Source organism: Orbicella faveolata, unplaced genomic scaffold (genome assembly GCF_042242905.1).
Source record: "Orbicella faveolata isolate gen_17 unplaced genomic scaffold, um_ofav_v1 contig_46, whole genome shotgun sequence".
Taxonomy (NCBI): domain Eukaryota; kingdom Metazoa; phylum Cnidaria; class Anthozoa; order Scleractinia; family Merulinidae; genus Orbicella; species Orbicella faveolata.
The window spans coordinates 16,900,644-16,928,308 of NW_028301576.1; the positions used below are offsets into that span (position 1 = coordinate 16,900,644).

The 27,665-nt window shown below is 39.8% G+C and overlaps 2 protein-coding genes, 1 long non-coding RNA gene and 1 pseudogene across 3 annotated transcripts in view; 2 read left to right on the forward strand and 2 right to left on the reverse strand.

The window, feature by feature from the left end:
• Positions 1 to 27,665, forward strand: part of LOC110040361 (uncharacterized) — a 237,806-nt gene that overhangs the window by 158,681 nt on the left and 51,460 nt on the right. The window lies entirely within an intron of this gene.
• Positions 1 to 27,665, reverse strand: part of LOC149098671 (uncharacterized) — a 221,759-nt gene that overhangs the window by 79,828 nt on the left and 114,266 nt on the right. The gene's annotated exons all lie outside the window — the stretch shown is intronic.
• LOC110067038 (uncharacterized) overlaps positions 1 to 27,665 on the reverse strand; it is a 69,778-nt gene that overhangs the window by 12,091 nt on the left and 30,022 nt on the right. Inside the window, exons 9-10 of the mRNA XM_089278318.1 lie at positions 22,194 to 22,607; positions 804 to 954 (exon numbers count right to left, since the gene is read on the reverse strand). Coding sequence (XP_089134444.1) covers positions 804 to 954; positions 22,194 to 22,607 — 565 coding nt within the window. The remainder of the gene's footprint in view (positions 1 to 803; positions 955 to 22,193; positions 22,608 to 27,665) is intronic.
• On the forward strand, positions 25,010 to 25,773 carry LOC149098676 (uncharacterized; annotated as a pseudogene).

The following is a 27,665-nucleotide window of genomic DNA, read 5'->3' on the forward strand; positions in this document are numbered from 1 at the left end:
GAACAACCCTCTTAGAATCATTAATTACACCATACTAATCTAAAATTATCTCTTTCATTCTCACTCTTTCACACTTTGCTTCATTCTGTTGTTACTGTTTATCACAATTAGCATTTTCTACTTATTATAAATTCAGCTTCCATTGCTTTGTCAGGTTAGATTAACTGAGGATGACAGAAGTTTCTGTCGAAACATGTTTTATAAACTCAAACGTTTTGTCGTTTTCTGAAAGTTCTTGACTTTTCTGCTACTATCAAGACCCTTTGTTGACTAAATCATTGTATCTAGGTATTAGCTATGAATTTGAAACAATCATTGTGAATAAATGAGTAACAAGCGAGGCTAAAAATAAATGACTGAAATCCATACTAAGCTCTTCTGAAATGTTTTCCAAATTGCGAACTTCATTAACAGACACATGCAGGCAGGTATAAACGTATAATTTATTTGTGTACGCATGTATGGTATTTGTGCGTTTGAGTGAGGTATGCAGGTCACGTACGTTCGTTTTTGTGTGTATGTATCTGCTATCTAGTGTTAAAAGAAGCGGCCTTTTTGTTCGTAAAAATACCGAAACAAAACTGAAATCGACAAGGAAATATCTTACCTGAGTGTAAGGTGAAACAATTGACAATTGACACAGGCTTCTTTTTCTTCGTGATGTTTGTGCGTTTGAGTGAGGTATGCAGGTCACGTACGTTCGTTTTTGTGTGTGTGTATCTGCTATCTAGTGTTAAAAGAAGCGGCCTTTTTGTTTGTAAAAATACCGAAACAAAACTGAAATCGACAAGGAAATATCTTACCTGAGTGTAAGGTGAAACAATTGACAATTGACACAGGCTTCTTTTTCTTCGTGATGTCTCATTGAGAGGTCTCAAAAACTCTATTTGGGGTACATCTTCAGAGGAAAGTTGAACAACGGTTCCATTTAGAAATTCCTTAGTAGGACGAAACCTGAAACATAAAGAGAGACTATTTTATTTAAGCCTTTCATACTGCTTTTCTCGAGTTCTACGCGCATCCATCTTGGGTTTATTGCGCCTATAAACCTGAGGAAATTCGTGGTCTATTTCTTTATTCAAGCACCGTTGTAACTTGAAAACAATTACTTGGATGTTTTGGCATGACAAAAATATGTTTTAGCACCTTTCAAATCAGTCAGTGTGCATGAAATCTCTCAAGTTCTACAACTCTTCTACAGGGAACAAGTGTACAAACAAGTTCCAGCTGTTACAGTGACGACACTCGAACCATGAACACCTATACTTTTTACGGGTTTTTGGCATTCTCCAATCGCGAGGTTACTTTATAACGAGGCTCGCGCATTTACGTCTGTTGAATTAAGTCAGAGTAAACATTGAGCTATCATGGCTGAGGAAAGTGAAGCGTACGTCTGGCTGAAATCATTATCTCCTGGAATAAAATTAGAGAAATTGTCCGTGTCGTTCGAAAGCAGGGGTAGATCACTGGCATGCGTCAAATCAGAGGATTTGGACTTGTTCTTTCCGTCTTCCAATAAGCTTTTACTTGCGGAACGTGTGTTGGAGACTGGACTAAGCAGCATAAAAACAGAGAGAGGCCGTCAGTCCAACCTGAACCACCTTGAGCCAAAGCGACTGAATATGACTCCAAGTACAAGCAGTGCACCCCAACAACGGTCATCTGAGGCTGCAGTCAACGTAAGTTTTGAAGCGAGCGCAATCACTTCAAGCCAAAGCCCTCAAATGATTCAAAGTCCGTTGGACCGAAGAGCTGCGGAACTGTCAGAAAATCTATAGCTACTAGAAATGCCTTCCCCATAGACTACCGCCTTGTCGTGGTGGGGGAGCTTGCGTGCCTCAATGACCCCGAGAGCTATACCATCGGGGGTCTTCCCCCAGCAGGTCTAACCTTGGCGGGCAGGTCAAAGGGTAGAGGCAAGACTAAATGGTAGTCACTAGTCACTGGCCCTCCAGGTTGGGGCTGGGCGTGCGACTAATCCCCACACTCCGTAAAAAAATGTACGATTACGGAAACCGAAAAGAAGATTGACAAACTCTTCTGGGAGTGTCGTCGGCCGACACGTGAGCTATCCGATGATATCTTTCTAAGCTGTTTTTCAAACAAGCTTGGATGGCATTCATGGGGAGCTGCTGCCGCATCGACGTCGTCGATGGATGGCGCAATCTTCTGGCGGGCCTCAAGAGTCCTCATGGGCCCGATGAGGATAAGTAAGTAAGTAAGTAAGTAAGTACTAGAGGTGCAGGTTGAAAGTGCTAAAAGGCATCTACATAGGAAACAAAAAGCCCTGAAAGATTTACCAAATGTTCATGAAAGGCGGGGAAAAGTGTGTGCTATTTGACATACGTCTGGCTACAACAGAACAAATTGTAAGAAAATTCATTGTAACGATGTCAACATTTGTAAGCTAAAGGACAAGCACACAGAACTGTTGGCCGATATTCGCACATTACAGCGTGAACTAAAAGAACTCGAACAAAAGTTTGCGAAAGCTTAAAGTGACCACGACGTATTTGCCGCTGCCAACTAAATCAAGTTTCTTTGCTATCATGCGTCCACATCTTAGAAAACGAAATCCCGCTAAGTACTTAGTTCGTTCTTCCTTGCACAGACTCCCCAGCGAGCGCTGAAAAATGAAGTTCCATTAGAGGAAACTTACGAGGCCGTTGATAAAATCAGGAACGTGGAACATTCCGGAACATTCCGGAACATCCCTGAACATTCCGGAACATAAAAAAAATTATAATAATTATGAGAAAAATACACAAAATTAAATAAAGGAATAACCAAAACAGAGAAATAAGTAATATAATAAAAGTAATTGGGATTATTTTAAATCCGAATATGCAAAACTAAAAGTTAAGAAAGGTGTAAATGACTGCAATGAGTGAAGGCTCGCAACTTTAACCTTTTAACCATCCTGGAGGAAGTGTACAAGCTATTCCCAATAATCCGTTCCTGCCAATTGTTCACCATCAGTTTAATCATGTGACGGCCCCTTATTTTTCCAAGTGAAGAGGTCGATTACCACCATATTGTTTTGTTGCTGTTTTTTTCATGGCGAGCGAAATCCGTGGAGAGTACCTGTCCCCTGAGTAGGGGCCTGCTGTGCTCTTCCCAAAACGTTCTTCATAGAAAACCAAGATGGTGGCGTTCGAACTCTTCAATCAGACCGACAAATATGAGACTATTTCTACGTAATGCACCTATCAAGGGGTAGGGTGCGGTGCGGGTTACCAACGGGAATTTGATTGTGAAGTCTGTCCCCTGGGTAGGGATTCAACTGCTCCCGATGTCCCCAGGATAGGGTATATGACACGGTCGCCATCTTGAAGGACAAGCAAGTCTGGTAATGGGCCATCTGCCATCTTGTAAATATCCAGAAGTTTCTGGGAGTTAGTGAGGTCTTTGTCCGGAACCCAAAGGAAATCATTTCAGAGCGATTTCAAAGAAGATTAAATGAATCTTTTGTCGCCTCCATTAATACAGGCCATGCATACTTTCAGTTTATACTTGTACATATTGAATGGAAAGAGCTTTGGCTTCGTATATTTTTAGCGTCGATAATTTTCTGCATGCTTAGTCACTTCTTATTCATGAGTTTTCTTTGCCTTAGGGTGGAGAATTTTGATATTTGTTTCCAATTATGTTGTCCGGGCGTGGGGATTTTGGCATTTTTTTCAGAAAAGTTCAAAATCTCCACCCCTGGGTTAACAAGTTGCTGTAATTCGATTGACGCAATTGGCGGGAAAGAAGGGGAGCCTCCACTCGTTGCGGTCAGTTGAATGAATTGTTCTTTATCCAGCACATATTTTTCTCATAATTGTTACATTTTTGTTGATGTTCCGCAATGGGTTCCGGGATGTTCCGGGAAGTTCCGGAATGTTCCGTGTTCCTGGTTTTATCGACAGCCAACTTACGATTGGAGATTGCCAATTGTTATCTAAGAGTATAAACATGGCGTTGTTGACCCTCTCCGAGTGCAGTGAACTGACACGAACGATTACATTGTGTATCTTAGTTCTACTTTTCTCCTTTTATGCTGCACTGCCCTGTTGATATGTTTATGTTGTGACTTCAACTGGAATAATCACAAGTGCAAATGTTCTTGCGCTGATTTTATTGTTTACAAATGATCATTCAATTTTCACCCTTGTTACAAAGTAACAATTTCACAATAGAACAGTTTCACAGAATCTATCCAGTAAAAAGTTTTGTTTTCAATATTACATTCTTGTCAATAAGGACAATTTACACTTCTTAAGGCTGGTTTTCACTAGCGACGGAGTCGTAGTCGGAGTCGTAATCAGAAGCGTAGAGTGATACGATCTAGTGAAAATCAAACCGACAGAGTCGGAAGCAGAACACCGCATCCGCCTACAACTCCGTCGCTTACGATCCAGTGAAAACTAGATTGTGGGAGTCGCATGCAGAAGCGGAAGAATAAACCAATCACAATGTTCGTTTCCGGACCTTGTGATTGGTTGGTTCTTCCGTTTCTGCTTCCGACTCCGACAATGTAGTTTTCACTGGATCATAAACGACGGAGTCGTAAACGGAATCGGAAGAAATGGAAACGTTCTGCTTCTTCCGACCCCGATTCCGTCGAGCCTATGACTCCGCTTACGACTCATAAGCGCTCTTATGAGTCCGGCTACGACTCCAACTCCGACTCCGTCGCTAGTGAAAACCAGCCTTCTTTAGCAGCATGAACGAGTCGCGGCTGAGATGAAAATAGCAGTAGATATGAATAGAACAACAACTGTCAATCAGACGTAGACGCAGTGTATGAAGTATGAAATTGAATTTGCTGGAGTTATTTTCGATACAGCTTCGCATACCGCTATTTCAGTTTCATTCCCAGTGAAAGATGTGTTAAGGTAGCACTTTATTTAGTGAAAACAGAATTCGCAGTTGTTCAAGTGGGGCGTGTAAACCTGCATTCTTCACCATCCACGAGTATACTACGAACTCACAAAGTGACCAGTTCCCAGATGGCTTTATAGCTCAGTTGGTAGAGCACTGCACCGTATCGCAGGAGTCATGGGTTCGAATCCTGTTCAGGCCTGAGTTTTTTCAGGCTTTAATTTCACATCTGCTTAAGTTTGTGTGTATGGCTGAGATGATCAATCATGTCTTCATATCATTCTCCGCAGTTCAAATAAATGATATATCATATATTCACTTGCATTCAACGCCATGCTCTTGAAGAATATCTCGGAAAAAAGGCCTCCGCAAATTGTCCGTGGTGAAATCCGCAGTTGTCCATAACGACAACGTCGCCATTCCTCGAGAATTGTTGAACCATCTAGGCTATTTACTGAAAGAGCTTCACTGAAGAAATTCAGCAGCTCCATATTATTAGAAGGGCCTCTCAAAACATCAAAGTAATCTACTCCGTTAACGGAATGAATTAACGTAACTTCAGCGTATAGTTTGCGTTTGAAGCATAGCGCTGAAATTTCTATTGTAGGTTCGCCGACATAGGAATTGCCCTAGACCCGATTTCCTGATGTACAATAACATTACATTAGTCAAAAAATGAAGTTTCGTGAAGTCACCTTGCCCAATTTGGTCAAGAAAATAATTGGTGTATTCCGTATTTGCACGTGGCAACGATTCTTTGGGTACTTGGGAAACCTTTTTCTTTGTCATTCTGCAGTCTTCCCGGATGCACTTTTTTATTGCAGACTGTGAAGGGGAATGACCAGGGGGAGAAATTCCATCTAATAACAAACGCTGATGAAGCTCACTTGTATACATACTTGGTTGACATAATTTCTCTGACTCCACATATTCAACAAAATCTGCCGACATTTTATTTTGAACCGGTGTTTTTTCGGCGTGGTCCCGCTAGAGAAGAGTTGCTCTCGTCATAGAATTGAACATAATTACATATCCGATGCTAACTCGCACAGTTAGTGTAGATCAAGCACTCTTTCCCCATAAACTTGTGGCAGAAATTTACCATTGTCGCATATCCCTTGCTGTCTATTGACAGCGAGTTTGTACTCACCTTCGTCGAACAAGAATTAAAAAAGTGAGTACCATAAAAAAACTTTACAGATTATTTAAAGTTAGCGATAAAAATTGTACTTAAAAGAATATTTAGTTGGCGCGTAGGCCATTTTACGTTCAATAATATAGTCGAGACGACGCTATGGAAAAAACTAACATTATTTTTTCCCGCCACCGCTGTGATTGGACAGCACCTAAAAAACGCTAATCCTTTTGTTTAAATGAAGAACTCTCACTGGATAATGATAAAAAAAATACACCAAAAAAAAAAAGTCTTGGTGTTCATGGTTCGAGTATCCTCACTGTAATTTCTGCCTCTTTTGAAGGCACTTGTGCAATTGCTTCGAGCAGATATCTTCAAAAGGAGTTGTAAAGTCTTCCTGATTTGAAACCATTCTGTAAGACATTTTAAAAATTTGATTGTTTCAAGTTGTTTTGTCGAAGTTGTTGTAAATTACAATTGTAAGTAAAAAGTTTTGTGTCGCATTTTCGAAAAACCTCACGGCTAATAATAAACCGTATGTGTAAATACTGCAATGCCGAGTCTTGTAAGTTTCTTTGTGTTAGTAGAGGCAGCTGCTTCGCAGACTGCTAAAATTTCTTCTTCGGTTACGTTTGGAAACCATGGAACAATTTTCCTTACGACTCTCGCGAGCTGCGAGAATGTGTGAAGAGCACTATCTAGAATGAAGGGAAAAATAATTGGCGCTTATTTGAAAATCTTTTCAAAATAAAGAAGAATGGTGTTGTCCTCATTGAAATATCTTCTCTTGTTTGAGAGATATTTACGTTTTTGTATTATGCAGATGAGGAAAGTAATGACGTCATAAGTAGTTCCATTAAAAAAGTAAAACACCGAATTAAGAATATCTCTAGAATAATTAGAGCGGTGCTCTTCAAACCTGACACCAGAAATCTGCATCACAAAAAGCACAAAATGACACCTGTTGTGCCGATGCCATGAAAACAGTTTTCTCGCTGGTCTTGGTTAAATTAAGACTGAAATTCCCATTTTTGGTCTTAAACAAGGATCATCGTCGCCCAACAATCTAATGAGGAGAGTTAAGACAATATGGGCACCATGTGTGTTCTGAGTAATACTCACCGTCAAGGTTTGCAAATTAGATATTTGGTTTTTGACAGAAAGAGACTAGAGCCAAGAGTGTTGCGGGCCGTAATAATGGCACAACATATGTCATTTTATGTCTTTTATGCACATTTCTGCTGCCAAGTCTGAAGAACACCGCTCTAATAGCGCAGCTCCCCGAGCGAAGCCCCATACTTTAGAAAATCTGGTAACCCAGCGAGCGAAAATTTGGGTTGTCTCGTGACCTGTCCGTATGACCGTGCGCCAAGCCCCATACCTTGAAAAATAAGAGACTAACACATTACCATAGGTGCATCTTTGATATTGGACATCAATGTTATAGTTAATTGACAGCTGTCAAAACAATGTATCCACTGACCGGTATCACGTGACTGTATCGCAGGCTCAAGTGTAGAACTCATCGAGGTCGCGTGTTTTTTTTTTTTTTTTTTTTTTTGCAGTTGACTGATGACCAGTGACTGGTTTTCGATTGGATCGCAGTCTCAAGCCAGGTTGTTACTCTAGGTGTTAAGGTGGGGTACGTGCATAGACAAAATTTCGGCAAAAATTAACCCCTGATGCATTGTTGACTTTTCCGTCGACATATGCCTTGCACAATCGTCTCTTGGAAAGTTGATATATTGCGTGCGTAATTTCTACAGGCTTGGAAACTTAGCCACGCTTATTGGGTATAAAAATCCAGCACCATTAGACAGTTGACCGAGAGCCAAATATTTTCCCGTCTAGCCCGGCCTAGCTCAGTCAATAAGAATTTTATCATATGACCACTTGGTGTTGAAAATTTTGAAAATTCTGTTTGAATTTAAATAGGACGCGATTGCATAACATCAGACCGCCGCGCGCGGAACAACTACAAAAAAGATTCTATAATAAAAACTTGTCAATTATTTCTCCGCGTCGAACAAGAAACTCACAATTCATCGAAAAACACGACTCATTTTCTCATTTTTGTTTTTCAATGTAAGTCCACAATTACAATTCATGCTAACGGGATTGGCTAACCTGTTTAAAAAGCCAACAGAAAGTTGACATAAAGCTGTGAAAAATATGTCAAAACCATCAAAACATAGCGAGTGACAAAAGTTCGCTTCACGCTTCGCTGAAATTGTTCACAAATCTTCTTCATCTGAAGACTCAATAAAATGTCGGCGTCGCTTCAAGCTATTTGTTGGCCTCTTGGATTCTCTTAAAGGGAGAAGCAGCAACTGAATATTAATAACACCGATTTTGGCTCCCGCAAATAGTGCCTGGGTTTACTGACTTTGCTGGCTTTGCTGTGTAGTGGAAATTTAAGCGAGTTTTAACTTATGTTCGTACTCAGTTTTGTCTCTTCAAACAACGGTACTGTAGAAACTGCAGAGCAATTTATCCTACTGTACACAAGGTATGTTTGTGATTTCTCTGGTTTAACCAACTTCTCTCAGAAACTCTGGAAACTAGAAGAAAACTGAAGAAAACTTTTATATCGTACTTTGTTTTCTTCACGTTGTTTTCTTACTCAGTGACCCACGATGCTTTCCACTGAAAGAAGTTTCGCCTCAAGAGTCTGTTTGCTTATTCCAAAGATTAATTATCGGACAGTTCACCCGGAAAAGTTGTTTTCTTGACCGCCTGTTTGCTTGTTGTTGGTTTCTGAGAAAGTTGTGAACTTCTTCATTCGTAAGGAGTGTTGACTTTCGGAGAGCTCTCGGAGAGTGAGTTGGAGACTGAAGTAGTTCTGCATCCGACAGTTCGCCTGGATAGTAAAATTTGCTCTGAGAATGCTTCAGAAATGATCACGTTCATCACTCATTTTGAAGAATGCAGAATTTTACAGCAAAAAAATTGTTTTTGTCATTAACTCGCATCGAATTGTCGTACGCTTTTCTAGTAGGACCGTACGCCTTTCTAGTAGGGCCGTACGCGTTTTTCCGGCCCTATCACTTCGACACGTACGGCCCTCATACAGGACTTTTTTCCTTATGGTTTTCCAAGGAGATTGCCCGCGGGCCGTACGGGTCATATGATAACATGATTTAATCAAAAGTGATTAAAGAAAAAGATATCTCTCTAGAGGCTTTAATCTCTTCATTAATGCTAGGCTTAAAGTTCTTGATGTAGAAAGTCTCGAGAAATGCTAATTGCGATCAATTAGCACGGGTATCTGAAGTCAGGTGAAACGGAGCGATCACGAAGAATCATGGGACTTGTGAGGATGAGGTATGGCCCAGGTGGAGAGAGGAAAGGTGTTACTTAAAAGCACCAGCTATGAAGCTAATACGTTATTTGAGTGCGGGTATAGTTTGTTAAAATTTAACTGGAAATGGTCTAGATAGCAGCCGACATGTAAAGATTTTAAGGAAAACGACCACTTTTTTAAGTTTAAAAGACATGTTTCGACAGAACTTCTGTCATCTTCAGTTGAATGAATGATTACAAAGCAAGTTGAATAATAAGTAGGCAAAAATGCTAATTAAGACAAATAGTAACAACAGAACGTGAAAAGGTGTAAATTAAAAGGATAATTTTAGATTTACATGGTGTAATTGCTGATTGAGGCAAGGTAGTTCTTTTTGAATATGGATAGCCTCCTTTATCTTGAGTTGAAAGCTGGTAGTGGCGTGATCTAAAATATGAAAGCAGTCTATTGAACACAATGAGCGACAACGTTCAGAATTCTGAAGATGTTTGAAGATGTGAGAGGCCCTCTCAACGGCTAAGTGCTCACGTACGCGTGTGGAAAAATGTCGGGAGGTTTCGCCGACATAACAGGCATTACAGCCCGCACATGTAAACTTATAAACTACATGTGAACGAAGCCCGCCGGGGATAGGGTCTTTCACACCAAAAAGGTTATCTATCTTAAAGGAAGAAAAAACTAATTTGATGTCTAAATCATTACAATAGCGCTTGATTAAGTGTCAGGGCCTACAAGATCAACAACACTTGGTTGGGGTTACACGAGGATATAACCAAGCTTACTGAAATTCTCAAAAAGAACCTTTTCCCTGCCCATTTAATTGAAAAAGTGGTTAACCGTTACATCACTGGGGCCCATAGCAATCATTGTCCCCGGGGCTACCCCCTTACCACCTCGCCCGCGTTTTACTTTAAGCTGCCGTACATAGGCCATTTTTCTGTCATCACTCAGAAGAAGATTCGACACTTAATCAAGCGCTATTGTAATAATTTAGACATCAAATTAGTTTTTTCTTCCTTTAAGATAGGTAACCTTTTTGGTGTGAAAGACCCTATCCCCGGCGGGCTTCGTTCACATGTAGTTTATAAGTTTACATGTGCGGGCTGTAATGCCTGTTATGTCGGCGAAACCTCCCGACATTTTTCCACACGCGTACGTGAGCACTTCGCCGTTGAGAGGGCCTCTCACATCTTCAAACATCTTCAGAATTCTGAACGTTGTCGCTCATTGTGTTCAATAGACTGCTTTCATATTTTAGATCACGCCACTACCAGCTTTCAACTCAAGATAAAGGAGGCTATCCATATTCAAAAAGAACTACCTTGCCTCAATCAGCAATTACACCATGTAAATCTAAAATTATCCTTTTAATTTACACCTTTTCACGTTCTGTTGTTACTATTCGTCTTAATTAGCATTTTTGCCTACTTATTATTCAACTTGCTTTGTAATCATTCATTCAACTGAAGATGACAGAAGTTCTGTCGAAACATGTCTTTTAAACTTAAAAAAGTGGTCGTTTTCCTTAAAATCTTTAACTGGAAATATAGTGAAACCACACGCTGAACAATTATATGCTCATAATGGATCATTTCTTGAGTTTCTGATCCAAGAAAAGCAAATCCTCTTTTTCCTTTATGGTTAACTATTGCAATAGGAGCTACGCTTTTAGGCTTGGCTAAATCAACATATTATATCCAGAGATATTATTGATTCGGTGTTTTACTTTTTTAGGGGGAACTACTTATAACGTCATCACTTTCTTCGTTTGCATAATACACAAACGTAAACATCTCTAAAACGAAAGAGGATATTCCAAAAAAGAAAACGGCATTCTTTATTTTGAAAAGCCTTTCAAATAAGCTACTATTATTTTTCCCTTCATAAAAACTTAAAGCTGAGCATGCTGAACGTTTTCTGCCTCCAAATGCATTTCTTGGTAATACATAGACTTAGCCAAGCCTAAAAGCGGAGCTCCTGGGCTGGGTTGTTTAAAGCCCGGTTAAGATAACCCAGGTTAAGGACAGTGCCCACTTTTGTTGGTGCGCACACGTTCTGCGCATCATGGAAGCCAGGGTTTAAGCGCCACGCGCGCGCTATGGTTGACATTGACGCGATCGACTACGCTATCAAGCACAGGACTAAAATGAAAGCATATTTTCCTACTGTGACCAAATCAAGTTTAATGAACCTGTACTTAAACCAGGAACAACAGAATAGCAGCATATCGCTAACCACTAACTGTTTGCGTCTTCCAGCTGAAAACCTAGCTGTTATCTGTTGAAAATTATACTGATATCCAACTGTAAACATGTACCTGAAGATGGCGGAGTGCGCGCGCAAAACAAGTGCGAAATACGCAGATGTCTTACTTACTGGGCAGGTGACAGGAAAAAAATGTAACGGGCACCGTAAAATTTTTCAAAAAGGATGAATAACTTTAAAAAACGCGTGGTTATCCCTACATTTTATGTTATGAAATGGAAGTGGCAACCCTATTCAACGCGTGATTAGTTCTGGTTGTGAGCAAAAGGTGTTTAGATTGTATTTTAGCTGAACCAGAGGAAGTCTGTCACAAACGATAAAAGCGCTGTTGCAACGATTTTGTTATTAAAAACATACCAAAAATGGTTTTTATGTTACCATTTGCCATGTAGTTTGAGGATCTTCTTAATTACTCTAGGTGAGAAGGTGCTGATGTCAGCATTTTTGTTGAGATTCAAGGCTAATTATCTCAAAAAAATGCGTGGCTACCCAATTTTTCTTTGTGAATTCCAATAGCCCGTGCAGAGATCTACTTTTTCTGCGTGGTCCTAGCCTGGCGCAAAAATCTTTGTATTTAGTAGGTACCGTCCTTGCGCGAGAATTTTGATTTCAGTTTTGTAACTTTGCAGTGATGTTTTCTGTATATTGTTTGGCCTTCTGTTTTGAGTTTAAATAATCTCAAAATACACAAAACAAAACATTTGTAAACAATGAATATTTATACTTCTGCTAACTTTTAATCCTGGGTTAGCGTTAACCGGCCGGCGAACAACCCGGCCCTGTTTACAACAATATAACCTTACATAAGCCCGCGATCCAATAGAAAACTAGCTCTTGATCAGCGGTCAACTTAAAAAAAAAACTCGTTCCATCGATGGGCTCACAACTTGAGCCTGCGATATGGTCTTGTTTTGACAGGTGTCAATTGACCGTAACATGGATGTCCAATATCAAAGAAGGAGGCTATAAACCAAGGCTGCATGTCTCTGTTAACATTTTAGCTGGAGTATAGACGCCATCTTTCGCGACTCCGTCGTCGTCGTCGTCGTCGTCGTCGTCGTCGTCGTCGTCGTTCGCACGCGCCCACGAGCAATACCACTAGCCACGATAACCATGAGAAAATCAATTCATGGGTTTCCTTTTCTTTCCTGTATGGGTATGGGGCTCCGCTATAATGTAGAATGATAATCTTAAAAGAAGTTTCGTTAACGTATCTTTCATTCGGCGATCTTTCGATGCGAATTTCATGCTTTAAAAGCGAACAGGATTTGCTGTTTGACTCTATCACCTGGTGATTTGCATATTGTGTTCATGGAGATTTCGTTGTTTCGTTCGGTAATTTTAGTGAAAGGCTTATTGGTAAATTTCTTTAAAGATTACTGGTAAATGACTAGTAAAACCACAGCTGATAATATGACTTCAAAGCCGTCAACAAAAATAATCAAATTTGAAACGATTTTTTTAAAAATTTCTATCCCTTGGCCAATTTTGGTGAGAATTACATGCTTTAATAGCGAACCGGATTTTCTATTTGGCACTCGCACCTGGTGATTTGCAGAGTTTGTTTACGGATATTTTCTCGCTTGGTTGATTGTTCAATTTATTCGGTTTCATGAAATGCTTACTGATGAAATTCTTTAACACTCGGACGTACAAGCTAACTTGTACGCCGACCGTGGTACAAGGAAGGGGGGATAACCCCTCCCCTAGGTTTTTATTCTATTAAGGCACAGCAAAATAAATTTACATTGATTTAATAGCCCTGAGCTTGCTCTACAAGACGATACCATTTTTGTTGGTTATGACGTCATATGACGTCTTAAAAAGTCAAAAATGACGAAAAGTAATAGAAAATCAAGCTAGAACCTTGGTGAAATGTAAAAATTCGTGTACTTCTGCATTTACATGCAGAAGTAAGTTGATCTTTGGCCAAACCTACATGAAATTTGCGTTTGCCGTGGCAACGTCAAAAAGGATGGACATACAATTGACGTATCAAAATTTCTGCAGATGATGAATGAACAACTGCTGAAAGTTTGAGCCCCGTAGAGCAAACAGTCTTTCAAAACCTCGAAAAAACATTATGGGGTTGGGATCCAACACCCCACTCCTTGTACATCCGAGGGTTGAAGGTTATGGTGTCTAGTAAATGATTATTATTTTATGGGAGCTCCGATTTTAGGCTTGGCTTGATTTATACATTACCCTTAATCGTCTGAAAGGTACTGGGTTAGGGCATTAAGAGCACTCCCCTTCCTAGGTCCCAAGTGACCAGAAAGAAGCCCGGTCTAAACAAAGCAAAATTATGAGCAGATGGTGCTAGTTTATGGTATAATTTTTACTTCTACTTCGTGTATCGAGTGCACATGGAAAGCCCTTAGGAGATAAACTAAAAACTATAATAAGAGAATAGTCCATCAGTTGCTAGTCTTGTATTTTTCATTGTCTTATTCGTCACAGGAACCAAGGATAGAGCTTACAAATTCTAGCCTGCGAATATGGGTGTAATAACAGGCGGCTGTATTTACATTGCGCATGCTATAGTAATTGAGTTTTGGCAGCATGGGTTGAAGGGTAAGGGAGTTAATCCCCCATATAGGGCATTCTTGCTAAAGTAATCTCTCTCAAGTTATCTTTATATCAATATTTTAATGTTATTGTAATTAGTGTAGTTAGTCATTGTTCCTGAAAAGCCCCATTGGGGAGACAGGAATAAGTTATATACGTAATAATAAATAATAATAAATTAATATTTTAAGAGGAGACCACCAATCACCTAGAGGTGGTTTTCAGGAGGGTCCTCTAAAAAATAAAAGTCTAAAATATACACTAAATGTCTAAAATACAGAAGTAATAAAAAAAAAAACGTGAGACTAAAACTAAGGTTTAAAGCTAGAACTAGGATTAAAAATACTATTACTAACTAAGGTTAAAAATGGTTAAGTAAAACCTGTTTCAGTTTGTGTTTGTGTTTAAAAATCCTTTTTGGCATAAGTTTCTTTCGCTCACTTGGCAGTGAGGGCCAATCGGTCATTGCTTTATAACACGTTTTGTTTCTGCCCCATTCCGTTCTTGACTTGCGAATTTTGGGTATTGTAACCGTGTTTTTGGTAGATCTGAGCACATCGAAATGTTCGGGGATCTCTCCTTTCATTGCGTCTTGCACAAAGGCAACACCGGTAACCAAAACGCCTCGCTTGTAATAAGACCCACCGCAACGATGTTAGGGCCTCAGCTGATGTCACTTTTCCCTTTACAATCTTCTTTACAATTCGACTTTGGAATGATTGCAATTGTTTCATCTGTGTTGTTATACCACGCTGATCTCTCCAGACGATATCTGCATAATCTAGGTGTAGTAGGACAAGGCCATTAAAGTATGTGAGACTTTTCTCGTCGAGCATATGATAGATTCGGTTGAATACTGAGAGGCGATGCCCCAGTTTTTGTAAAAGGTTATTGACATGCATCTTCCATTTCCATTACTCATCCAGTACTACTCCTAGGTACTTAAAAGATGAAACACGATTCACTTGGTCTTTATCAGTAAAAAACTTAGTCATTAAATGACGACAACATCAATCAACATCAATTTAGTCTTCTTTACATTAACTGTTAATTTGCTGTCGGTGTACCAGTTGGAGATTTGGTTAAACTTATGTCGAAGTGCATCAGTAAGCTCTTGGGGTGTCAATGCAGCAACCACAAGAACAGCAACATCTGCATACGAGAGGATACGTATCCTCTCAGCGATATCAACGTATCCTCTCGGTCACATGAACAGGATGTTTAGAAAGCTTTATGTACAATCGACGCATCTAAAGCCACTGGTTCTGACGGGATTCCCGCAAAAGCATTAAAGATTGCAGCTAGTTAAATTAATGGGGCTGTAACCAATTTGTTTAATGAGTCATTCAACAAAGGAACATACCCAACCTCATGGAAAAAATCGCCAAAGTAACTCCTGTGTTTAAAGGCGGCAAGAGAACCGAAAGTGATAATTATAGACCTATTTCTGTTCTGCCCTAGCTGTGTCTCGAATATTCAAGAGTCATTCATGAATTCGGAGTTACAAGCTTATGCCAAGCAAAAGGGCTTATCCAACAGCGCCAGTTCGCTTACGTTAGACACTCTCCTACCACAACTGCATTAATCAAAACGGTTGGTTCATGGAAGTTGGCTATAAATAAAGGAGAAAAAGTTGCGTGTGCCTTTCTCGATAGTCGAAAGGCTTTTGATGTGATTGACCATGTTACCTTACTGAATAAACTTCAAGCACACGGCGTAAGTGGAACTATACTGGAGTGGATGAATAGTTACCTTTCAGAAAGAACTCAGTTAGTCTCGTGCGGCGGTACCACCTCTTCCAAGAAAGCGATATCGCACAGAGTGCCCAAGGGGTCAATACTTGGTCCAGCCCTCTTCAATGTGCACATCAACGGTATCAGGAGTGCTTGTCAAAATTGTAATTTTGCTTTATATGCTGACGACACCGAAGTTCATGCAAGTTCGATGAATATCGACACAGCTGAGGACATCGTCAACAGTGACCCGAGATCAATTAGTAGCTGGTTTAATCGAAGTGGCCTAGTATGCAACACAAAGAAATCTGAAGTCATGCTAATAGGAACTAATCACGCAGTGAGGGCTGCCCGTGAATTGAAAGTTATACCAGACGAGAAACCCTTGAAACAATCTGAACATTTCAAGTATTAGGGACTGCACATTGACAATCGCTTAAGCTGGAATTTTCGTATCGCTCAAATATCTTTTAAGATCTATCCTAAACTTAAAATGCATAATAAGACTTCATCCTATTATTTTATTAAGAATATATAAAAATACTACTCTTCCTATATTTGATTGTGGGTGTATAGTTTGGGGAGATTGCGGTAAGCAGAATGCTCAGCGTTTAGAACGCCTCCAGAATCAAGTAACGCGTATTATTTTGTCAGTTTATCGTTAATCCTGTTTTCAGGACATGCGCAGTAAGCTAGGACTTTTATCATCAAGAAGTCGACGTCGTTTCTCAAGGCTTCAATTAGTTTATAAAATCGTTAATAACATAAATTGTCCAGATCAGTTCAAGAATTATTAAGTTAAGCGATCAGAGTCACATAAAAGATCTCTAAGGGATAATACCTCATTAGATTTAAGGGGAGCTATGTCTTCAGCAATGGGACAGTCTTCGTTTAAGTATGCTGCTGCGAAGGACTGGAATGATCTTCCCAAAGATTTAAGGGAACTCAGCTCTGCTTTTAGTTTTAAAAAGGTTTTTAAATATTTCTTAGACGTAGATCTCAAGGAACATAATTGTTAGTGGGTACATATTTTTCTAATATTCGTCTGATATTATTAGTATACATTTGAAGTTTGACACTGACCCTACTAAAACGTTAAAATACATTCTCCGCTGGTATTTTAGCGTCACATCCCTCACTGGATTTTCTGTGTTAGGTTTCGGAGGACGCTCATTTCGAAATCGTGATTGGTCGTTTCTTTCTATTTTTACTGTGCGGCAGTTTCGTTCGATCTCTCTCGCTTTCAACTCTACACTTATTATCGGAAATAACCTTTAATCTGTTCCTGTTTATCCATTGCCAGATACTGCCTTTGTTTTCATTTATTTCCAAGCGGCAGAGAGGCTTACATGGATCGCGCACGATGCTTCAGATGCTTTAAGCTCGGCCACTGGACAAGAGACTGTACCAGCGCATGGTCGAGCCCAAGAAATGTCTACCGTGGAACCGACTTCACCCCCGGATACTCTTACTTCTTCAACAAGCCCAGTCTGGGAATGCAACCCGACCCCGGTCCCTAAGCAGTGAGGTGTTTGAAGAGGAAGTTTCGGATATGTGAAAGCGAATTGTTTGAACTTGAGTTGACTGACCATCCACCACTTACAAATGTTACAGGAAATCTTCGACGAAAACTAGAATTTTGGAAGTGCGTTGGAACCTCGAAATTTAGTCTTAATGTTATAGAGAGGGGATATAAAATTATGTTACCTTTCCTTAGTCTTCCGGAACCAGCAGTATTTAGAAACGACAGATCATCCCTTGCCCATGCTGAATTTGTTGAGGATGCTATACGTGAACTAGTTTGGTCGGGTCGTGTTCTTGAAGTTGTCGTACCTCCGTTGGTGGACAGTTGATTGTCAGTTTCAGGTCAAGCCAGTGAGAAAAGAGGCTCATTCTTGATTTAAAATACATTATTAAGTGCCTGAGAAATATGCCGGTCACATGTGAAGACTGGAAAATAGACATTTCGTTATCCTACTTCATGACAGAAGCTTTTATGTTTTCTTTTAACCTGAAGAGCGGATACCTACCTCGGTTTCTCTTGTAAGCATGGTAGCTCTAATTATACAAAGTTTTACGTGTTTACAGGTTTGTCTTTTGGTTTATCGTCCACGCCTCGCAAATTCACCAAAAACTCTTAAGCTTTTGGAAAAACATTGGAGACATCAGGGCATATGCATTGCTATTTTTCTTGACGATGGCTGGGCCACAGAAAGAGATCGCCTAGAGTGTAGTAGCTTAGCTAAAGCAGTAAAAACCGATCTTGGTGAGGCAGGTTTTATCACAAATGACGAGAAATCGATATGGGAACCTTGCCGGCGAATCGATTGGTTGGGTCTTACATGGGACAGTGCTCAAGCAACCATTGAAATCGTCGGTAGGAGGTTTGCTAAATACTCAGTATTAGTATATACCACACAAGTGAATAGTAATTTTCGCGCACGCTGATTGGCTAGCTCGGAGGTGATTAGCCAAGTACTATTCACCTCCGAGCAGCCGAAGAAAACCAAAATGGCTTCCCGTTTAAAATAAAGTTACTCTTAAACAAATTAAGTCACTCTTTGGTCCGCTAGTTATTCAGCTTGTGTGGTCCATACTAAAACAATTATTCACCTCATTGTCGGTGAAAGTGGTGGATATTTACCTCCACTTAGATAAATAATTGTTAACCATTGACAGTATTGCTGACTCTGGCTTCGTTATTCTGCTAGGAAATTGGCCTCTTTCACAGGGCAAATTCTTTCTACATGTCCAGTTTCCGGGAATATCTCCAGAATCATGACTTGGCTCTGCGTTTTGTCTACATTAAGTGTCCAGCATTGGAAGGAGAAAATTGAATTAGATCAGCATTGCAATGAAGAGTTGCGTTTTGGAAAACCAATTTGAATCCCTCAAGGTTCGGGATTGTTTCCTCATTCATAAGCCTCAACGTCAGGGTTTCGTTTATTTCAATGCAAGTGCTACTGGATGTGGTTCAGTTATCACTCTTAACGAGGAGCATATCTGTCATAGACTTTGGGAACCATCCGAATGCTCCAAAAGTCCTACTTGGAGAGAGCTTGCCGCCATTGATTTATCTTCCGAATCGCTCACCCCAGTTCTGGCGGGTTCTGTCGTCAAGTGGTTTACGGATTGTCAGTCGGCTGCGAAAATGGTCGAAGTGGGAAGCATGAAGTTAGATCTGCACAGACTAGCTGTCAAAATTTTCCAGTTTTGCGCTGAGTATAATATTCGTTTGGAGGTCCAGTGGATCCCGCGAAGGGAATATGAGAGAGCAGATTATATCAGTCGCCTTATTGACTTTGATGATTGGCAGATTACTCCGGTTTTTCTCCGTTTAGAAGAGTTATGGGGTCCGCACACAGTTGACTGTTTTGCTAATTTTTATACAGCGAAACTACCAAGATTCTTTTCCCGTTTTTGGAACCGGCGACATCAGGGGTGAACTTTTTTTTTTCAAAATCGTAAGTCTGAGAATTGTTCAGTGGTTCCTCCGGTACCTCTTGTTGCTCGCGCCCTCCATTATCCGAGTCTCCAGAAGGCGAGGGCTACCATCGTTGTACTACTCTGGCCTTCGTCCAGTTTCTGGCCTCTACTTACAAGTAAATACAAGCAGTTTATGAAAGGCTGTTTCCAACAGAATGGAACTGAGGATCTCACTTTAGGAAGAAATTTGAATTCGTTCCTGTACTCTGTAAATTTTACAGGCAACGTCGTCGCCCTTAGACTGGAGTTTTTGGAAAGAAATTCTTGCGCGTTTCGTTTATTTGAAAACTTCCTCACACATTGCACGAAACTTTATGTAGGGCAGCTGTGTCCGTCCGTTTTATGTTTACGAGCTGACTTTGGACCCACTGTGTGTAAGGCTATGTGGTCGAACATGTGTAAACTTTTGCTAGCCTTTCTCACGACGCTATTAGTCTGGCGTTATAAATGTTGCCTCTTTTGCGGCGCATGCCTTCTCTAGGGCCTCCGTGTTTTGTCTGGTTTGTCTATCCTTGCGAGCGTCGGGCATTTGTTTTTGAGTTAGGATTTTTAAGCGTGGCTAATTGATGCCCCAGTGCAGTTACATTACGATGTTATAGGGTTTAGTTTTTCCTTTGGAATATATTTTGGGTGTTTATTTGTTAGCTCGCTTGACTCAAGTTTTATTTTCCTTTCCTTTCCTTTCTTATAAACTTTACAGAGGAGCTCCGGCGGCCCACAGGGCCGCTAAGCGGAGCACCATGCACATATAGGAAAGTAATGCAAACCTATGCATTGATTTTCTCATGGTTATCATGGCTAGCGGTACTTTTTGTGGGCGCGTACGCACGACGCGGCGATGACGACGACGGCGGAGTCGTGCAAGATGGCGGCCATACTTCTAAAAGGTTGACAGCAACATGCAGCCTTGTTTTAGAACGTACTTCTTTGATATTGGACATGCATTTTATGGTCAATTGACACCTGTCAAAACAAGGTATTCGCTGACCACTATCACGTGACCATATGGCCGGCTCAAGTTTGGAGCTCATCGAGTTCATGTCTTTTTAATTGACCGCTGACCAAGTCGGTTGGATCGCGGGCTCATGTCAGGTTAATTTGTCCTAAGTTTAACAAATTGACGTCAGTTTTTCATGCGTCCGTCCTGTTTTGATCATGAATTTCGTCATAACATTGTCAATAACAGGACAGACCCATGAAAAATTGACTGCCTATTTAGTTTCTTCCTTAACTCCAAGGCTAATTCTACGCGAAAAAGTACGTCAACGAAATTAAAAAGTTTTTTGTGTGGTGTAGGAGTAGACAGATTTCTGTTCAGATACCTTTTTCTACTCAGTGGTCACGCTTTACTTATTTACCTTAGATCAACAGCTTAGGTCCCCCGCCTCAATTGTGTGCTTAAATGGCTACATTCTTTCACGCCTGATGACGGCCCTAATCCTCTGGACAACGCCTGCGGCAGAAGCATGATTGAGTGTGCCGAGAGAACAAGGAGCCTTCCAGTTAGCGAGAAGAAGCCAGTTGATGCTGACGTTGTTGAAAGTATTATCGACAGATTTGGTGATGAAGGCGCATCGTTGAAAGATTTATGTATTGCGGCAGTAAATTCCTTACTCCTTGCTGGATTTTTTCGTTTTAATGAACAAGCTAACATTCAGCCCAACCACATATTCTTTCACGAGAAATTTGTTAAAGTATTTGTACCAAAGGGTAAAACAATGTGTGTATGGAGAGGAACTATGTGTATATCCCTAAGTTAGAGAGTAATTATTGTCATGTTGCGGTATTGCGTAGGTATATCCAAGAAGCCAATATTGACCTATCTAGTCAGTAACCCTTGTTCAGGCCATTAACGAAGAAGAAGTTACGTTATACCCTTAGGAATCGCAAATTATCTTATAGCCGTTGTAAGGAGATATTCAAGGACGCTTTTAAGGATGTAGGCTATGATCCCAAAGATTACGGTCTCCATAGTTTACGTTCTGTTGTTAGTAAGGACCTCTCGCATTACGTTTCTGAGAGGTTGCTAAAGCTTCACGGACGCTGGAATGGTGACGAGGCTAAGGACATGTGCGTAGTAGAACCACAGCGTAGACGATTACGAGTAACAAAACATCTAGGAATTTAGCTGATGGTCTATAATATTATTCTATTGAAATGTATCTTTAAAAAAAAGTAATAAAAGAGTTAGGTTCCGCATGCGATCCACCCATGCTTCGTTGTGCCTGTTTTGTGGATATTTAAGTGGTAAATAATTTACGTTCGTTTGAACGCAGTGAATTAGAACGTAAACAACTTTTATAGTTATGGTTTTATATAGTTATAGTTTTATATAGTTTTTTACAGTTATAGTTTTATAGTCGGTGTCAAACAAAACTTCGAATGTATACTGCTGATATCTATCCTTGACTGCAATTTTAGCATATTTTGATATGATTGTGTGGATGTATTTTTAGATGAATATATTTTGCATTGCTGATCACCAGTTTATACCAGCTGCTCCCTTAGGATTCAGCTGATCGGTGTTTTTTCAGGATTAATAAAGATTTTTACTTTTACCTCTTTCGAAAATTCCACGTGGGTCTCCTCACGTGGACAATCCAAGCTGCTTTTTCATCGCATTTTCATCCTCCAGGAAAACATTCGCGTGATGAACCTGGTACTATGTCTAAAAATAACTTCAAAGGTATGATCTCGGGAATCAGACCTACACGGTGGATTAACTCCCTTAGCCTTTATCCTCTCTTGGTTTTCGTCAATTGCGAGTTAATACCGGTAGTATTCATGGAAATGTTACAGTCATAACACTTTTCATTCAGGACCCTGGTAGTCTTACCTGAGTAGTAACGTGCTCTCTGATGTGTCGTTACTTGGCACAAGACCCCTCCGTAAAGCGACAGTTATCATGTCACCAGGACACAGCGGTTCCAAGGAGTCTCCGTAATCATAACGGAAGGCTTTAAATTCAGAGCATATGATTTTTCTGACTGGTTCCCCCAGAGCACTTGGATAACAACAATATTTTAATAGACGCTCTCCAGGTGAATTTTCACCACTACTGCCCAAACATGCAAGGAAACCAGCCTCCTGGGGCACGTGTTCAGTGAGACGATTAGCACGATCCTCCAGCGGCACGTTTTCAGTGAAACGATCAGCACTATCCTCCAGGGGCACGTTTTCACTGAGACTATTAGCAGGATCCTTCGAAATTGATCTAAATACCTCTTTGAACCATATAATTGGCCAAAACCTGCAAAGACATGATTACAATTGTGTTCATCAGCCAACATCTGTTTGCTTTGAACAAATATGCTACACATGACCTTTCAATGCACTATGTACCCAAAGATGAAGGTACTTACACTAAATTGATAATAAAGCAATTTTCTTACTCCAACTAGTAGTAAACTCGCGCCCATTAACGGCAAGTACAGAAAAAAAGTTCAACTTCGATCTATTCAGTTATAAGCTCGACTGAATGCAAATTGAAAAGAGTGAGGACTTTTCGACACTACAATTATACTTTTATCAACTATTTGTTTTCTTGTATTTTAGTGATAGACTAGCCCATTTTTGTTGCATGCACTGTTAATTTGAGGTAAAATCAACGCTGGCATTCTTGGTTTAGCATAAACTATTGTTTGAAATGCTGTCGGTAATATACCGACTTCCGAAAAGCATTCAAGCCAATTTACTCTAAACTGAGCCACAAAACGAACTGTTTCATGGGCACTTGAAATAGCTAAAAGTCAAATTCACGGAAGCCGATCTGGAGAATTCCAAAATAGTTTCAAACCCCCACCCCCCCTCCCCGAAAAAAAAATTAAACCACATATTTTTGGTAAATAGTCGTTGAAGGGTGTGTAAAATCTAAAAAAAATAACATTAAAAATCTTGATTCAATTATTGTATCCACTACTGCCTTTTCACAAATCCGAAAGCAGCAGAGTATCTAAAAGTATCTGGAAGTATTCAGGAATCGTCGTCAAATCCAGAAAAATATTTTGCAAATCGCAAAAAAGTAATTGGTCCTGGTGCCAGCAGTCAGCTAGTGTTAGACGTTTTCCGAAATAGCCGCCATTTGCGTCGCCATTTGTCCATCCAAAATGGCGGAGGAGAACGAAAAAAATTTTAGAATACAAGCAAATTTTAGAATAATAGACTTTAGAATTAATGGAAAACCTGTTTTTTAGAAAGCTTATTATAACTCCGGAATCTGCACTGCACATGGACTGGTCTGAGACACTCTATACCGTCCAACTTAAAAACAGCCCAGCATAGGCTCGATAGGCGCCTTCCCTATTTTAAGGGTAACACTGTTATTTTTGATATTTCAAAAAAGAAATCAAAAAACTTCTATTCATTAACAGTAAGTAGGAAAGCTCAGCTACCAAACAATGCTAAGAAACTAAGACAAAATTTTAATTTAACTGAAGAGGAGTTGAAACTTGCCTTCGCTTTTCCCCATAAGGTTGCTTATGAACCTTTTGCGAAAGCCTTTCAATGTAAAATTTTGAATTCGATTCTGTATACAAACAAAAAATTATTTAAAATTGGTTATAGTGAGCACCACAAATGTACCTTTTGTGACAATGAATCAGAAACATTAGGCCACCTTTTTTTCATTGCTCTTTCTCGAATGTATTTTGGACACATTTTTAAAAATGTTTTTTTATGCTAACAAAAAATCTAGAGTTTTCAGCATTCAAGATATTATATTAGGCATTATAACTTCGCCTTACCCCTTACTGAATTCATTAAATTAAAAGGGGATTTGGTTTCTGGAACAATTGCTTAATTTCTGGCAGGGTACTGACGAATATACCAAGTTCATTTAGAGGCACTACTCGGGAAATAAATAATCAAGGGCCCTTCACAACATTTCTTGGATATCGTAGGTGGCGACATGCCATATTTTTCTGTTTTCTGCCTCTTTACAATAAACAGATCAACCATCGATTATGGTTTTTCCAGTTCCTGTATGTATTTAGTATGTATTTAGCTATAGTGAAATTTTCGTCCCTACTTGTTACTTAAACAGTAACTTTCTAATCTGGGTCCAGCAAAATGTAGTCCTCTTCTCCACTGGCTATTTTTCGTGATCAGGCTCCAATTCTCAAAGGGCGCAGAACGCTATCCACCGCACATTACACTATCTAGTGGACAGTGTTTTTTTTTTTTTTGGCAACGCATTGGAAGACGATTTGTCTAAGTACATAGTGCTATCTGCCTTTTGAACAACTAGGTCCTTAGTGGTTTTTAACGGCAACTTCGCATACTAAGCAGCTCCAAAATCTTTACCCACTACAAAAGTTCACTTTGCTCCGTCTTACTATCACCAAATTTCCATCTTCACTTATTAAACCAACCTTAATTACAAATTAATTGAAAAAGGACTGGGGAGCAATGGCGGAGTGAGACGTGTTTTCTTAAGCCGCTCGCCTTAAACTCAATTGCTCTGCGGATTTTAATGGCCGAAACTCTTGAAGAAACACTGAACAAACGGAAAACTAGAGTGTCTTCGTCAGACGAATCTTGGATATCGAACGCTTCTCCAGAAAGCAAAAATTGAAAAGCGGCGAGCACGCTGTTCGTGTCCATGAAGTAAGCGAGCTAGACACAGAAGAAGGCGTAAGTTTACCGGCCTTGAATATGACTGAAGAGTTTAGCGACACACTTCAAAACATTTTAAAGAAGCTAGACAAACTGGACAGTATTGAAAAATCAATGAGAGATTTTCAAGCGACTCTTTTGAAACTTGAAGGACGTGTGCAAAATTTAGAGAGCTGTCACGCCACCACAAGACGCGATGTTGATGACATTAAAGAGAGCTTAAATTCAATCGAAGCAGATCGCCAAGAAGCTTCGCAGAGTCTAAAACAAACGCAAGATGATACCAACACGAAGTTAAAAAGCCTGGAGGAGGAGAACCTTAAGCTTGGAGCCAGAATTAAAGAAGTAGAAGACCAACACCTGTATCTTGAAGCCTACTCTAGGCGTGAAAATTTGAAATTCGAAAACATTCCAGAGGACGACTCGAGCAGAGAAGATACGGAATTAGTGCTACGTTCTTTCCTCGAAAGGGATCTTGGCTATGTTGATGCTGCCTCGGTAGAAATCCAACGAGTCCACCGCCTTGGTAAGAGGAAAGAAGGGAAACCGCGGCCTATTCTAGCAAGATTCTGAGATTCAAGGACTGCCAAAGCATGCTCGCTTTAGGTCCCGGATTGCGAGAAACCAATTTTAAGATGTATCCAGATCTACCTTTTGAGATCGTGGAGCGGCGGAGAGCACAAATGGATACCTTTAAGAAGGCCAGAAGAAACAACATCCCGGCTTCATTTAGCAAGGCACAGCCCGACAAGCTGTTCGTCCGAGGTAAATTTTGGCCTTTAGGTAAAGAACTTGAACTGTAAGCATAATTTGTCCATACATAGTTTCTATTTATTTGTTATTATTCTTATGCCTGATAGATTCGGCCTCCGCTACATTTAGAACTAATATTAGGCGGCTCTAAAATGAAAAATACGAACAAGGTATCGAATGCAACCGTATTCCATCAGCAGTCTTCTAATATTATTGATTTTAAGTGTGTTTATGTGTAGATATGTAAATATTCGTATTTTTGATTTATTTTGCCAGCTTACACTTTCAAGGTTTATTTCAGCAATGCACTTGAGCGCCTTCGATCAAATTATTTTTAACAAAATATATGAGAAAAATGGATCTCAGAATAGGATCGATTAATACTCGGGGACTAGGAGACAAGTTTAAGAGACGTGAAATTTTCAACTGGCTCAAATGTAAAAAAATGTCGGTATATTTTATCCAAGAAGCCCATTGTACGGAAGACAATATACATGACTGGAGAGCTGAATGGGGTTACCAGGCATTATTCAGCTGTTGTTCTAGTAACAAAGCAGGTGTAGCCATACTTTTAAACAATAATTTCAGTTTTCAGCTCTCGAAAGCTTACACCGATCCCAAGGGACTGTTCATAATATGTGACCTGATTACAAATGGAAAACACATAACCTTAGCAAATATTTACGCTCCAAGTCACACTACATTTTGTAACACCATCAGTGCGGACATATTACCAGGATACAAAACGGATCATTCCATGATTACATTACAAATCTCGCTGCATTCTAACAATAGAGGGCGGGGCTTTTGGAAACTTAACATCTCTTTTTTAAATGACATTGAGTATGTTAATCGGATAAAATCAATCATAAAACAAACCAAGGTTGAATACGCGCAAGATGATACTGTTAACCCTAATTTACTATGGGAAATGGTTAAATTGAAAGTGAGAGAGGAGTCCTTGAAATATGGAACTTCTATGAAAAAGAAACTAGCAAGAAAAGAGGAGGAAATAGAACAACCAATCGCAACTCTTGGAAAACGTCTTCCTGAATTTAATGGCGACGAAACTCGACGAGAACAAGTGTGGTCGGACCTTGAAACAAAGAAACGCGAACTGGCGGCAATAATAGAATACAGGACAAAAGGAGCAATTTTAAGATCTAAATCTCAATGATACAATGAAGGTGAGAAAAATACCAAATACTTTCTCAATCTGGAAAGAGACATTGTAAACAAGGAACAATAACCCAGCTCAAAGTCAATGACAACGACCTCATTTGTACAGACAAAGAGATCTTAAAAGAATGTGAATCGTTTTACCAAAATCTTCACAGTTCTAAAGTAGCTACTGACAGCTAAGAAGGGGCTTTCTTCTTTCCACAGCAAGAAAACAAAAAGGTTTTAAATAACGATGAACAATCTCTCTGTGAGGGTGAATTAAGGAGGAATGAATGTTTAAAAGCGCTGAAAAGTATGGTGACAGATAAATCCCCAGTAACCGATGGTCTCCCCTGCGAATTCTACAAAGTGTTTTGGAATGACGTGGCGGAAATTTTGATACACTCTTTTAATTATTCCTACGAAATTGGAAAGCTCTCAATATCACAAAGGAGGGGCATGATTAAGCTCATACCAAAAAAGGATGCTAACATTAATTCAATAAAGAACTGGCGACCTTTAACACTTTTGAATTGCGATTACAAAATTGCAACAAAAGCTATTGCAAGCCGCATCAAAACTTTCCTGCCAAAACTTGTTTCTAACGATCAAACCGGCTTCATAAGAGACAGACTTATCGGAGAAAACATTCGTTTAATAGACAGCGTCATCAAATTTTCAAAAGCAAACAATATGCCGGGACTGCTCCTTTTTCTTGATTTTGAAAAAGCCTTTGATACCCTAGAATGGCCCTTTATTCGTAAAACCTTCCATTACTTTT